This window comes from Saccopteryx bilineata, chromosome 2 (assembly GCF_036850765.1).
Source record: "Saccopteryx bilineata isolate mSacBil1 chromosome 2, mSacBil1_pri_phased_curated, whole genome shotgun sequence".
Classification (NCBI taxonomy): Eukaryota; Metazoa; Chordata; class Mammalia; order Chiroptera; family Emballonuridae; genus Saccopteryx; species Saccopteryx bilineata.
Genome location: NC_089491.1, coordinates 292,047,708 through 292,062,604, shown reverse-complemented (window position 1 = coordinate 292,062,604; position 14,897 = coordinate 292,047,708). Strand labels below are relative to the sequence as shown.

Genomic DNA, 14,897 nt, shown 5'->3' with positions numbered 1-14,897 from the left:
TTTGTCTATATATGATTTAAAATAATCTCCTAATATACATTTCATTCCCCCTTTCAAATAGCAGAACCAATGTACCCTACCAACTTCTAACAAAACTTTAAAACAGAAAGCCAGCAGCTTGAATCTCATGCTGACTAGCAGCTGCATGACACCAATTTAAGCATCGTTGGATGAAAGAGAAATAAGAATCCAGCCAGACAAGATAGAAGGAGGGACCCTGCCCACACACTTTCAGCTTTCTCACCATCTAGCTCTGGTGATGCTTTGAAGCTACAAGAGATATTTGGCACTACTTTTTTTAAAAAAATCTTTTAGAAGAAAAAATTTATATCACGAAGCAATCAACACCTTAGCTGACTCTGGACCATAAAGCTGTTAATTATTGAACACAACCACCACTGTAATTTTTTTTTTTTAAATCAAAACATATATAACCTTTCCAATGGCCCCATGGCTTCAGAAAAGTGGAGAACTCGGAGTCGTGTGAGCTGCCCACAGTCTGGAGACTACGGTGGAACCTTTGAACGTTGATGCCCAGCACTCCCAGAGTGGTCTCCTACGTTCAACCCACACGCTGGCAAGATGTAGGAGCTGGAGCTCAAAGAGGTCACCTGGTAGCAGTTACTCTGTGGCTGAATCCGGAAGTCCCCAAGATCTCCAGCCACTAAGTTAATGGCTTCCTTAAAATTTGAGAAGAACTGAGAGATTGGGACTCAAGTCACAAAGGATGAGGATGGCTCAGTTTAACATTAGTTACATGACAACTGACAACCCCCACATCACCCTGTTCATTTCTCCTCGTTATGCTTTAAAATGAGGGGCAAGAAGACAAGGCCTACTGTGTAAAAATAAACTTAAAATAGGGAATTTTATCATGGTTATTTCCTACCTTTCAGATTGTTCTCAAATCTTAAGCAATTAATTGAGTACAAGGCTAAAAACAGGCAAAAAAAAAAAACCAAAAAAAAACCCAACTCTGTTTATTTAAGCAGTGTATTACGAGTTGGCAAAGTCATTTCTTCCTTCAGAGCCCTGAGGTTCACTATCAGCAGTGATTCGTGGTAGTGAAGTCAGTGCTGAGAGGTGGGAGATGTAATAAGGACTTTGTTATGAGTAACCATTCCTAGTGGTTACTTCTGAAAACAAAAAACGTACTACACCTGCTAATATTTCCAGTGGCAACAGGTACATGGAAATACAGAACATTCTCTTAATAAACGAGCATCTTGACCACGTTGCTTTTCATATTTCACAACCGATGCAGGCAGGGACTTCAAGTTCAGAAAGGACCTGAAGATAAGGTAGCAAGGCACAGTGGTTCAACGTGCAGATTTAGGGACTGAACCGATAGGTCTCTATTAGAATGTTCCTCATAAGGTATTATGAGGACTGAATGAATTAACAAACAGCAAAACACCTGAAATGATGCCTGACATATAAAAATTACTAAATAAATAAACTCCTTTCAGAAAGTTTTCTAGATTATTCTCTCTTTTAAGAGTGATGTTTATTCTAGTGTGTCCCCCCGCTCCTCCAATTCATTTAATAGTTAAAAATATTCCTTTAGAAAAAGAGATGTTACAGTAGGTGGAAAATGCAGGCCAAGCACAGAGACTCACTGGTCATCAGCGCGGCCAGCATCAGCATCGCTGGTCACCTCGCCTGGTGAACGCCGAGAGGGAGGGGCTTTGTTCTCGGGCCATGTGCAAAATGAATACATTTTGTCCTTTGCTAAATGGAGTCATTCCACATGTTCAAGTTTCATAACCAGATTTTTCCCATTTAATATCAGAGCGCTTGAACACAATGAAGTGAACAAACAGAAATACCCACACAAGGAAATGAAGCCTCACCTTTGTAAACTTGTTGTCTTCCTATCCCAAAAGTCTAGAGAATTTGGGATTAGTTATTTGATACACTTAGGTTTTCATTTGGCCCAAGGAAATGCCGAGACAGAGTCAAACGTGTAGATGAATGTCCAGCCTCTAAAACATAGGCTTGACCTTCCTCTGGTACAGACATAAGTCCCCCAGACCTGAGTCAACAGGAGCTGGTCCAGGATCAGGGTGCAAAACAGGGGGTTCTTTCCTACCACTACGCATGCTGTTTGCCAACAACATTCTAAAGAAGCTCAATGTAAAACATGGCCTATAACATGAGTGTGCTCTTCCTTCGGAGCCCTGGACCCATGATTCATGGCAGTGGAGTCAGCACTGGCGGTGGAGTTGGCACTGATAGGTGTAGGCCAGAGGACTGTCATCAGCGTGCAGGGTTTGGGCCAGGCCAAAGGCCTTGCACACAACAAGGCTCAGTAAATCAGTGCTTGTTGAGTGGATGGCCCGGTTAAGAAAGGAAGAGGTAAGTGATCCAACTCTTTGCTCTTCCATTAGATTAAAAGTTGCTGGACCAGCCTGACCAGGTGGTGGTGCAGTGGATAGAGCATTGGACTGGGATGTGAAGGACCCAGGTTCAAAACTCCGAGGTCGTTGGCTTGAGCATGGCCTCATCCGGCTTGAGCATGGACTCACCAGCTTGAGTGAGGGGTTGCTGGCTTGAGCATGGGATCATAGACATGACCCCATGGTCAATGGCTTGAGCACAAAGGCCGCTGGCTAGAAGCCTAAGGCTGGCTTGAGCAAGGGGTCACTCACTCTGCTGTAGCCCCCTGGTCATGGCACATATGAGAAAGCAATCACATAATAACTAAGGAGCTGCAATGAAAAATTGATGCTTCTCATCTCTCTCCCTTCCTGTCTGTCTATCCCTATCTGTCCCTCTCTCTGACTCTCTCTCTGTCTCTGTAAATAATAATAGTAATAATAACAACAACAACAGAAGTTGTTGGGCCAGAGGAACTGTATCTTTTACATTTGAAAATGCCCTTACTACTTACGCCTAACACAGTGCCACCTCTTTCTAAAGCACACATCTGCTCATTGAAGCTTTGAAATCAGACAGGGACTCGAAGTGAACACATCACCTGGGTTAACTTAGGCAAGCTACTTCTCTTAGCCTCCACTCCCTCACTTGTTAACAGGCACAACAGAACCTGGTTAGTCACTGCTGTCATTATTATTAATATCAGCTCACTGCTAACCAAACAACTTATATATCGAGCACTATGATATGTTAGGCACGGGTGATGTGTGATTAAATCACAAGAATTATCTTCAAGGAGTCGATGATCATAAAATAACAAGGATTTACTGAAGACTAGCTAGACTTTCCTCTAGGAAGGAAATGTCTGAGTTCTCCCATCAGGTTTCACTCCTCTAGCCCTGGAGCGGGCCCGTGTTGATTTTCCCATTGCCAGGTAGGCCTGGGCAGTCTGTGCCCACGCTCAGTGCAGCACTTTGTTTCATGTTTTCAAGTGTCTATTTCTCACCAAATTGTTTCCGTTGCACGAATGGTATTTTTTCTAAAATTGGGTAAACTCTTTGAGAGCAGGTCACCTGGCTCTGTTTCTTTTGTCTCTACCACCCACAAGCATACAGGGCCTGTTTAGGAGCAATTGTTTAGGATCAATTGGAACGGTTCTTGCCCTGTAACTGGCCAATCAGCAACCACTGGCTGAGAGTTATTACCTCAGGAGAACTTAACTGGAGGAAGCAATTTTCCTCATTGTTTAGAATGCTGTTATCAGAAATACAATTACACCATGACACCAATTTATAATCACAAATGACACTGTTGGAATATTTAACAGCTGAGGGGCACTCAGGAAGGCCAGGTGGGTAAATGAGTGGCAGGCCGACTCTTGCTCTGTCTCAGGGGGATGGGTATGCCATTGCCACCTCCCACTGTGTCCCCATCATCCCCCTAAAAATTGAGGCAAAGACTCAGGGTCTACCTGCAGCAACAAGTGGCTATATCCCTCTCACGGCAGTAACTAGCGCCATGGGTTTGGACTCCATATTTCCCCACACATGAAGAATTTACACGTGATGTATGATGCCTACAGAATCTGGTGACAGCTGCCAGTGCACAAAAATAAATAACAGAGTCATGATCTCATTCTGACAGGAGACAAAACACCGCATCATCATACTCTGGCTCGTCTGGTCCTAGGATGCTTTAGTGATACTACATTCTCAACATGCATTGGAGGCCGTGTTCTGCATTAGCATTGCAGGGTCTGTAGGACCTAACCAGAGGTGATGGCTGACCACTGACCTTGAGGAATCAGCAGCAAATCTTCTAGACTTTTTGTTCAGTGTTTTCTAAATGCTCAGCCAGTTTCCAGGTTGCTAACATAATTATGATTCTGCCACTGCCTGTGTGAGCTTTATAGAGTTTTGAAAAAAAGTTAGTGTAAAATTTCCAAATATTTAAGACTTTTGCCCTAATGGGTGAGTTTCTAAAGTTATTTCCCTACTGGTCTGATAAAGCTACCGTGTCTCCCCTCAACATACCTGATGCCCAATGTCCCTCTGAGTCTTCCTACACTGTCTCTTGGCCTGAAACTCATGCTCCACCTTGATTCCTTTGTCTGTTACACATTTTTTAAGACTCAGAGGGCCCTGGCCAGTTGGCTCAGTGGTAGAGTGTCATCCTGGCGTGCAGTGGTCCTGGGTTCGATTCCTGGCCAGGGCACACAGGAGAAGCGCCCATCTGCTTCTCCACCCCTCCCCCTCTCCTTCCTCTCTGTCTCTCTCTTCCCTTCCCGCAGCCAAGGCTCCATTGGAGCAAAGTTTGCCCAGGCGCTGAGGATGGCTCTGTGGCCTCTGCCTCAGGCACTAGAATGGCTCTGGTTGCAGCAGAGCAGTGCCCCAGATGGGAGGAGTGATGCCCCCTTGGTGGGCGTGCTGGGTGGATCCTGGTCAGCCACATGCAGGAGTCTGACTGCCTCCCGTTTCCAACTTCAGAAAAATACAAAAAAAAAAAAAAAAAAAAAGATGATATACATTTCATCTTTTATAAACAAAAAAGACTCAGAGGAGACCTGAATCATCCTCTCTGTAAGTCTTCCCCCAGTCCTGGGATAAGAGACCCTTCTGCATTATCACCATACAATGCTAACATTTTGTTTCTGTTGAGACTCCCCTCTCTTGTATCATCATCAGTTCCTAAAAGGCAGGGAACAGGTTAATCCATCTTTACAGCCCCGGTACCTAGCACCTGTGCGGTAGTCAGTAAGTGCTTAGTAGACTGAACTGAATTGCTAGGTTTTAAAGAGAACCTACAAGAGCCAGTGATCAGCCTTTATCTGTTTACCTGGACGAACAAGTCTATCAATCAAATCCCTGTTGCCAGGGGCTATTTCCAATGATAGACAGGGCTTTCTCTTCGGGAGATAGATTGCACATTGCCTTGAAAGCCCAACTGAAGGCCGTTGAAAAATGGAAACAGAAAATTATACTTATCAAAAGGAATAGTGGTACTCAATGTTACATATTAACTGTGAAAGATTTAAATCACACAGAAAAATACCGAGAATTAAGTTTTCACCTGGAACTCCACAGTAGAGAGCTTGCTATTATTAATGTTTTGGCGAACAGCCTTCCAAACATTTCTTTTATAAACTTGCACAGAATTTTACACGTATTCTAAACAAATCAAATTTACAAACAAGATATGCTGTGTAAAAAGCCTTTAACACTGTTCATTTAATAATACGCTGTAGACATCTTTCCATCTCAATGAATAGAGAGTACCTCAATCTTTAATGGCTGTATTCAATGTACAGGGGTGGGCAAAAGTAGGTTAATAATAATAATCAATGATAGAATAATTAATAAACAATATAAGAATAAACTCAGTTAAAGTTAAGCATGCTCACCACTGTAAACCTACTTTTGCCCACGCCGGATGCTTCATCAGTGAGAAAGACCCTTGAGTGCACAGGTTCGCACGCTGGTCAATCATCTCCTTCTGATAAATCCCTAGGAGTGGCACTGATGGAACAGAGGGCATTCTCATTTAAATTACATATATTACCATTTGGGGGCCCAGAAAAATTGTTCTGTTTTAATAGTCCCAGTGATAGCATGAGACAGATGCCCGTTCCTGCCAATGTGAGTGGTGAAAAATGTTTTGCTTTTGGTGGTTTTTTTTGGGGGGGGGGGGTTATTTAATAACTAAGAAGTTGAATATCTTTCTTTATGCTTATTGTCCTTTTGTATTTTTTTCCTTTTCAGTTGCCTAGTCACAAATGTAGTTGCTTTTTTAAGTGGAATGTTAGTTCTTTCCTTATAGATTTTAAGTCATTTTACATTAGTCATGTTCGCCTTATTCGTGTTGCAAATATGATTCTCAGTTTGACATTTGTCTTTTTACTTAGTGTATCGTGGTTGGTTTGGCTGTTGCCCTGTGGAGATTTTAAATTTTTATGCAAACTTATCAACCTTTCTTTGATGGCATTGGACTCTACGACATTCCAGAGAAGACATTTTGCAACCTGAGATTATAAAAGCACTTCTGTATTTTTCATAGTACTTTTAGGATTTTCCATTTTACAGGTCAGTCTTGAGGTTCATCTGAAGAACTCTGGTATGAGGAGATGAGTTAATAAGGAATTCAAATTTTAATATATTCATGAATACCAAAATATTTTTTAAAGAATGAAATGTGAATTGAAATAGTACCTAAATTGGGACACAAAATTGAGACTCATAGACATAGATAAGAGTGCAGTGGTTACCAGGGGGAGGGGAACGGAAGGGAGGGAGGGGGTGGGAGAGGGGGTGGGGCATAAAAAGGAAAAAAAATAGGGTGATGGAGAAAGATTTGACTGTGGGTGATGGGTACACAACATAATTGACTGTCCAAATGATGTGGAGATGTTTTCCCTAAATCTATATACTCTAGTTGACCAATGTGACCCTGATAATTAATTGTCTGTAAAAAAAATACCTAATTTGTGTATCTTTGAACATCAGTTAGTGATGGGTACATTTATTCCATTCACTCACTGGGGGCATCGTCTGTGTCTGTTGCCTCTTGGCTTCTCCATGGTGCTTCACAAAGAGCTGCCTTGACTTCTAGAAACATCCCTCACGGCACAGGATAAACCCAAGAGCAGAACAATGCTGCATCAACCCCCCACACACACACACACACAGAAAGACAGAGAGAGATTTATGTTTGCTAACTGAAAATATATTTGTTAATTTCTATGGTGGGATTATTTTTTAAAACAGCACATTCATAGAAATAGGGCATAATATTATATTTACCGCTCTGAAATCATACGCTTTAGTGTTTCGATTTAAACACACACCTTTCACAGAACAGTAGCTGGTCTGGGTCAAAACAGAGAAAGAACAAGTTTCTAAATAAAGTGATCAGCATTAGGTGGATAACTAGTAAACTGTTTAAATTTAGAGAACTACATATTTGCAATAAATTGATTATACTCCCCCCACACCTCATCCAGTATAATCAAGGCTGCTGCTATGATGATGACAGCAACAACTGACAGTCACTCTGTGTGTCATGTGGCAAGTGCTATTCTAAGGGAATGGCATGCATTGATACATGTAAGTCTCACAACTGTCCTCGGAAGGGAAGTGAGTACTGGTATTGCCCAAACGATACAGATGGGGAAACTGAGGCAAATAGCAGCTCAGTAATTTGCCAAAACTGCACAGTAATGGGTAGCTGAGTGAAGATTTGAAACCAGTCTGCCAGATTTCAGGCCCATGCATTTACCATGACAATGAATTTCAGGCCCATTAAAAATAGCCCTAATTACCACAACAGAGTCTCCAGACATCCTCATTACAGCCGAGGCTGAGCCAGGGCAGCCAGCTAACAATTACTTCTCAAAAGACTCCTGAGCAGAGGTTGGGTTGGATTTAACGGCAAAGAGAGATATCTTATTCCAGAGAGGGAAATCTCCCTTAGTCAAGAGTCAGCATTGTCCACAGGGAATTAAGTCAATCACATCGTAATAATTATGCATGGTGTTAGGTGGGCACTAGACTTGTTGGGATGGTCACTTCGTAAGTTGTATAAACATCTAATCACTATGTTGTACACCTGAAACGAATATAATTGAATGTCAACTATAACTGAAAAATTAAGAAATTTAAAAAATTCAGCATCCTCAATTCTGGCCATAGTTCTACTTCTTCAGTGAACTAAATAAGCATGATTCTTAGCTTCCGTTTCCTCTTGTATAAAGTGGGAAAAGTAATAATCACCTGGAAAAAGGCCTTATAAACCATAAAAGATGAGTCAAACAGTTGTGTTTTGGATATAACAATTCAGGGGCAAACAAACAGCCACATTTCAGGCTGCAGGTACAGAAGTAGGACGGTGCAGTCTCCGCAGAGGACAGCCGGGACCTAAACCAGGTCCAAGCACCAGACAGGTGCTGCCTGCCAGGCAGGCAGCCCCAGGGGCGTGCTTATGGCAAAACAGGACCTTTCCGCCACCTCAGCCAGGATTCCAGGAACAAGCCGTTGTTTTGAATTTCTAAATTCTGTGATGTCACTGAGCAGAAAATAACTGAGAATTGCTATGGGTAAAGAAACCTTCCCACCTCCTGCTGAGTCACCTTTCTGGAACTCTCTTAGCACAGAGCCCGCCTTGCCTGCACCCCAGTCCTCTGTGCCTTCCGCTGGACGGTGCTGGGAGGCCCAGAGGCACCAGCAGCGTCTTCACTGCCTTCTCCAGTGCCAAGTTCATCCTTATTTTCTGCCTGTGGAACAGCTTAGGCAGAAGGCTTAGGCAGCTACAGAGAAGAAGACCAGGCATCTAGAGGGGCGAGAGCAGTAGAAGAAAACCCTCAAGACATAAAACTGAAGGGACATCACCTGGGACCCTGCCACATGTCCCTGCCAATGGTCTCTGAGAACCCGGAGGGCCCCCTTCTTGCAGGCTGGCTGCCTTGAAGCAATAAGTGACAACAGTCCTCTTTTCCACTTGTCTCTATATCTGACATTATGAGAACAGTTCAGGATACCGGTTGGCAAGGGAAGAAAAAATAGCACTTGGATTTTTCTTTTTCTTCTTCTTTTTTTAACATAGAAAGCATAAAGCATTTCTTGATTTCCTGTCATAGAAGATGTTTTCCAAATAGAAATTTCACTGTGACTCTACCGCAGCCAGACGGCATATGCACCAAGAGACTTTTAGCAAGGCATATATTCTCAGGTGGGCAAAGGGGTGAGTAAAGAGTTTGGGACAATCTACTCAGATTTACAGTTAATGCTTGAGTGCTAATTATGCACCAGGCATTGTTCAACATGCATTCCACTGTTAACACATCTGATCCTCCATACAACTCCAAGTGGTGGCTACCATTATTATCTCCATATTATAGATGAGGAATCTCAGAAATCAATGCAGTTAAGTTACTTGTCAAAGGCAACCCAAGAGGTGTGGGAGCTGAAATAACCCTGGCTAGTAGGAGAAAACCTACAATCACTCCTTTATGTCCCCTCCCTCCCATCAAAGGAGTAAGCATCCATCAGAATGGCCCAGAGACTATCTAAAAGAAGACAATGAAACCAAGATATTTCAAACAGCTTCTCTGAGTCAGACACTGGAATAAGATACTTTCAATTGGAAAGTGCACAATGAAACTCCTGGCCAAGGTGGGCTGTACTCTAGAATTTCGTGAACCCCATGTGCATTTCTAGTCACTAAGACCTTTCTGAGGCTCAGCTCCAGACATCATAGACTCTTCAAAGACTAAACCCAGGGCCAGCTTCCTCAGGTTTGAAGCTTTCTCAAGACTATAAAGCAAACATCCCTGGAAAAATGGTGGTGACCATCATGCAAATAGAAAAGTCAACAGAACTAAAGAGTTTCCCCACCTTGGGGATGAGCTGCAGAAAAGATAATGATCTCAGGTTTGACATATTCATTTTCCTAAAAAGACTTGAATCTGTGCTATGCGCCTACTTTAATACACGAAGTGAATAGCTGTTGAAAGAAATCCAATAAGCACTTGGCTTTCCTTAGAACTTGTTTAACTAGTTCATGATAAATGCGAACCTGCTGGTCACTGATTTTATGCAAGCTGGTCTTGGCAATCCACTCAGCTGTCCTCCGAATGACCTCAGAGGATCTGCTGACCATTCCTCACATCTGCCCTGACCAATGAGGGAAGGAAATTCCAATCTGGAGATGAGCTATCTGGCCGGGATGTTACTTCTGAAAGGGTCATCGGATGTAAGGCACGACTCTAGTTCCGAAGCCTTTTATGCTTCTATATTTAAAGTGACAGAAAGTCTATAGGTAAATGTCAGTGATAAATTTCCTCGTCAATGATCTCCTGAATTCTATGAAATCTAGAAATTAAGATGCCCATTTCTCGCTGACTCCTCGATGGTGGCATAGCCTACATAAACTGTCACACACATTTGGAGTGGTCAGCCTCCTAAATAAACCAAACATCACAGAGATCAAACTGCTTCAAAAAAAAAAGTAATTAGCATTTGTAAAATCACATTGCTTATCAATGCTCCACAGTGTTTCCTGGGAAGCTCTGAAATGAAATTAACACCTTTAAGAAAAGGATCAAATGCTTGTGAATACATGTATCACGAGACATAGACTTCAGAGCCGGCCCCATGTATGCCTCACTTCACAGACTTTGTCAACACTTCAACAACATGTGGTAATAACATTTTCAAACACTTAAAAACATTTAGCTTTTAAAAAGTGAGTGAGGCCACTTGACTCGGTGAAAAATTGATGCGTGATTTAGAAAGCAGGATGTAACTGTCCAGACTGGACTATAATCTATTCATGGGGTTCTCGTTGCTTCTCACAATGGGTGTGGTGATCTGTTTCTAAAGACAGCCCCCAACAATTCCTCCCCTCCCTGTGGCACAGACCCAGGAGACGGAGATCCTTCATGCTCTCCTGACCCTGGGCGGGTCCTGTGACTTGTAGCAAAAGTGACATTCTTAGACTTTCAAGCTCCGGACTTAAGAGGCCTGGCACCTTCTCCTTTATTCCTTGGAAGCCTGCACCCACGTGAAAGGCTGGACTGCCTAGCTGGAGGGAGGGGCCCAGTGGACAGAGAGACCTCAAGCCCTGTTGGTCAGTTGAACCCAGTTAAGCTCCGTTGAGCCCAGCTGAGTTCCCAGCTGAATGCAGCTGTCAAGACTGAGCCCAGGCAAATACAATAGATGAACTCCAGCTTCCCCATAGAATCATGAGAAATAATAAATCAGTGCTGCTTCAAACCACTCAGTTTGGGGTCCTTTGTTACATGTGGTGATAGATCACCGAAACAATGAGTAACAAAAAATATCAAACGGTTAAAAGTGGGTCATATACCATTGGGGATTGTACTCTTCTGCTTGCAAACGAATTTCAATGGAAAAACACAGACAGGACCTGCTCTTGTCAGAGTCAAACACCAGCATTCAGCAATACCTAGGCTACTGGCTCTGCAATGCATAATGGACTCTGACTATTCTCCCCCCAGCCTCTTGTGAGACTAGAAAAACTAGCTCCCTTGACTGGTGTATGAAGCTCTCTCCCTCCTCGTATCACTGCAAATGTTTATTAGAGAGAATAGCAAGATGACGAATGCAGGATCAAGTAACACTTCAATCTGAATAGTGGATGGATGAAGAAAAGTCAGCGGAGACCTCAGCTGCACATGCTCGGGGTGGACTGAATTATCAGTCCCAATTCTCGACCTTTCTCTCCATCCACCCTTGCCATGAATGCACTGAGGTCGGATGTATTTCTCTGCCTCTTGTCTTTGAACCTGTTCAGGTGACTTGACTTGAATGCTGGTACAAGTGATAGTGTGCCAGCTCTATGCCCAATCTGAAGTGGCATTTTGTATATTGCTTGCACTTTTCCCCTTTGCAAAAGGAGGGCATGCCCCCTTGGCTCACTCGTCCCGGGAGGAAGAGGAAGAGCATGGGGCAGAACCTCCCAACTCATGATCAAGAAAGCCGTGCCTGTTGTTGAATGCCATGGAGATCCTGAGACCGCAGTTGTCTAATACAAGGCTCCTTTATTAAATGCTAGCATTTGCAAAGTACAAGTGGTACTTTAGAACAATAGAAAGTGTTCTTGGCTATAAAAGTTGTCACTAAATTAGCAAATGGATGTTTGGGTTCCAATGAGCTGTTTTTCCAGAAACTGTGGTTTCAGTGATCTAGATTCTAGTTTTATGTAAATGCTATATTACTCCTCTCTGCAGCTCTAAATTTTACAGTCTCCACTAGAAGCACGTTCATTCCAGGCAACAAATACTTCTTAAAGCAAAACAAAACCCTCTTCCCCACGTATACTATATCATGTTAAGACAGAGCATTAGCCCTTCTACAGCATTCCCAACTCTTCACCAGGGGACTGAACCAACCATTACAATGGAGCAACCATTAGAGACTAAATGTAGTAGAATTATTTGACAGTGACAGAATAGTGCAGCTTTAGCTATTTACATGTAAACGTTATTTCAACAAGGTTTTTTACTGAACAAGAGAGGAAGAGGCACTTTTATGGATACAAGTACCATGCAAATGTCAAGGAGTAGGAATTATAGTTAAAGTGATTCAACAGTAACTGGTTCATTGGCCTTGGACTAGCTAGAATCTTGTACTAACACACAGACACACTCCACTGGAGCACTAACTGATCTTCCAAGGAACAAACTTAAGATGAGGTGAACTCAAAAGCTGAGGAGTGGCCTGGCAGGTAACATCAATGGTCAGTGAGTGGACGGGGCTTGATGTGCCATCATAGGAAGCCTTAGTGGTTCCCTGGAGGCCATCGCCTGATGAAGGGGACACCGCTACCCACCATACTGACTGTTGCTTCTGGGAATGGGGACCCAGTGTTGCAAGATCTTCTAAAGAAGTTTGGGGTTTTATGTGAAGCATGCTGATTTTTTTTTTTTTGTATTTTTCCAAAGTTAAATGGAGAGAGGCAGTCAGACAGACTCCCGCATGCACCCGATCAGGATCCAATCTGCATGCCCACCAGGGGGGCAATGCTCTGCCCACCTGGGATGCTGCTCTATTGTTGCTGGAGCCATTCTAGTGCCTGAGGCAGAGGCCATGGAGCCGTCCTTGGCACCCGGGCCAACTTTGCTCCAATGGAACCTTGGCTGCAGGAGGGGAAAAAGAGACAGAGAGGAAGGAGAAGGGGAAGGGTGAAGAAGCAGATGGGCACTTCTCCTGTGTGCCCTAGACGAGAATTGAACCCGGGACTTCCACATGCTGAGCTGATGCTATACCACTGAGCCAACCAGCCAGGACCTAAGCATCCTGATTTTTAAAGGCTGTCTTGCTTTTCATGTTAAAATTCCCTGGGGGGGGTCCAAAGAAAATGTATTTGCAGGCCAGATGTGGCCATGAGTTGGCTGTTTGTGACCTTCGTTTTAGAGTCCCCAGGAAACATCATAGAAAGGCTAAAAGATAATGATGAAATTCACTCTATTATTGAATCTGACATTTTATCATTCACATAAAGAGTAACTTTCTATTAACCCTAAACAACACCTCTCTCATTTAGAAATCCTCACTCTCTCCACTTCCGGCCCTTTCTGTTTTCAGTCTTAACAGTTCTCTGCCAGGACACCCTTTGGATGTTGTCCCACGCATCTCTTTAAGTCCTACTGGTTACTGAAAACTTGATTTAACTGCTAGCTTCTGCATAAAACCTCCATGCAGTCCTGTACATAGAAAGATAATGAAAACTGTCCAATGTATGAGACCTGTACTGTGTCCATGGCATCTCATCAGCCCTTTTTCAGCAGCCCTCCCCCCCCACCAAGAAGGACAATACAGTAACGCTATCAGGATCCACTCCCAAAGAAGCAAAAGGCCTAGCCAGCAAGTTAAGAATAAAGTTCAAGGGCACTCACCGCCAAACACATCTCCGTTCTGGTAGTTCTTCCCTTTCTGGGCTTCCTCTTCGTTTTGAACAGTGGCCACATGCTTGGCGGAGGCACAGCCCATAGTCTCATTCGCTCAGCTTCAGCCGGGCTGGACTGCAAATCATCTCTACAGACACGGGGACATTTTTCTTTTCTTTAACCACAAAGAAAATCGGCCTGCCTGCTGAGTCGGTCAAGATGGGCGCACCTGCAAGAAGCAAACGCTAGGTCAGAACACGTAAAACAAAACTCGTGTCTGGGTGTTGTGGCCCTGCCGTGTGGTGGCACTGGCTGGCAATGCTCTCAAACCCTTGCATGGCCTCACTGTGCCGGGGCTGCGACGGGCCCCGCAGAACACAGTGCCACACGGGCCACCCCACCCGATCCCCACTCAGCAAGCAGGAGCAGGAGACGTGGCCCCTGTGCCACATGTGGCAGAACTTTTTGAGGAGATACAAAAAATATATATATTTATTCACATAGCTATCTGAGCCCTACTATATACTTGCCACACACATATGGGAGGAGCAGGTAAGCTTGCTAACGGTCCGCATTATCACAAACCTTCAAATCACTCAGGATGCTGGACAGAGTTCCCCATCTCCCCCATCTGCCCCGCGGGCCTGGTCTGCTCAGCTCCTGAGCCTTTGAGGCAAGGAGGCGGCCTTCCTCCTCAGGCTGGACCATGTATCGGCTACTTTACATATTTCTGGGGGTTCTGTATTTCATTTTACCTGAGATGACACTGTTTTGGAGAACAAGGACTTAACACTTAATGTTTGTCCATTTTCTGCTGAATGTTTCAAGGATTGAGCAAATGCAGGAATGTGAAGGCAAGAAAGGCAGTTGCATAGCTCCTTCAGAGCCTGGTGCCTTAACCTGACCTCCAATAAAGGCTAACAGTATTTATGGATAAACCACAAAGGAGAGAATTCCTTAGTTAAGTGAATTTACCTCCCTTGCCCCAGCCGAGGTCACGGCCCAAATTCTCAGGGTTTGCTCTGCTCAATCTGCTCATTTTGACTATTTTATTCTTTTATTTCCCTTATCCTTCTTCCATTCCTGTGGATGACTTACAGAGGTTGCCTTTGGACCA

The 14,897-nt window shown here is 43.7% G+C and overlaps 1 protein-coding gene across 1 annotated transcript in view; it reads right to left on the bottom strand.

The window, feature by feature from the left end:
* The window catches only part of C2H1orf21 (chromosome 2 C1orf21 homolog), a 202,122-nt gene that overhangs the window by 117,210 nt on the left and 70,015 nt on the right, over positions 1 to 14,897 (bottom strand). Inside the window, exon 2 of the mRNA XM_066261327.1 lies at positions 13,790 to 14,009. Within this exon, the coding sequence (XP_066117424.1) occupies positions 13,790 to 13,883 (94 nt within the window). The 5' untranslated portion in view covers positions 13,884 to 14,009. The remainder of the gene's footprint in view (positions 1 to 13,789; positions 14,010 to 14,897) is intronic.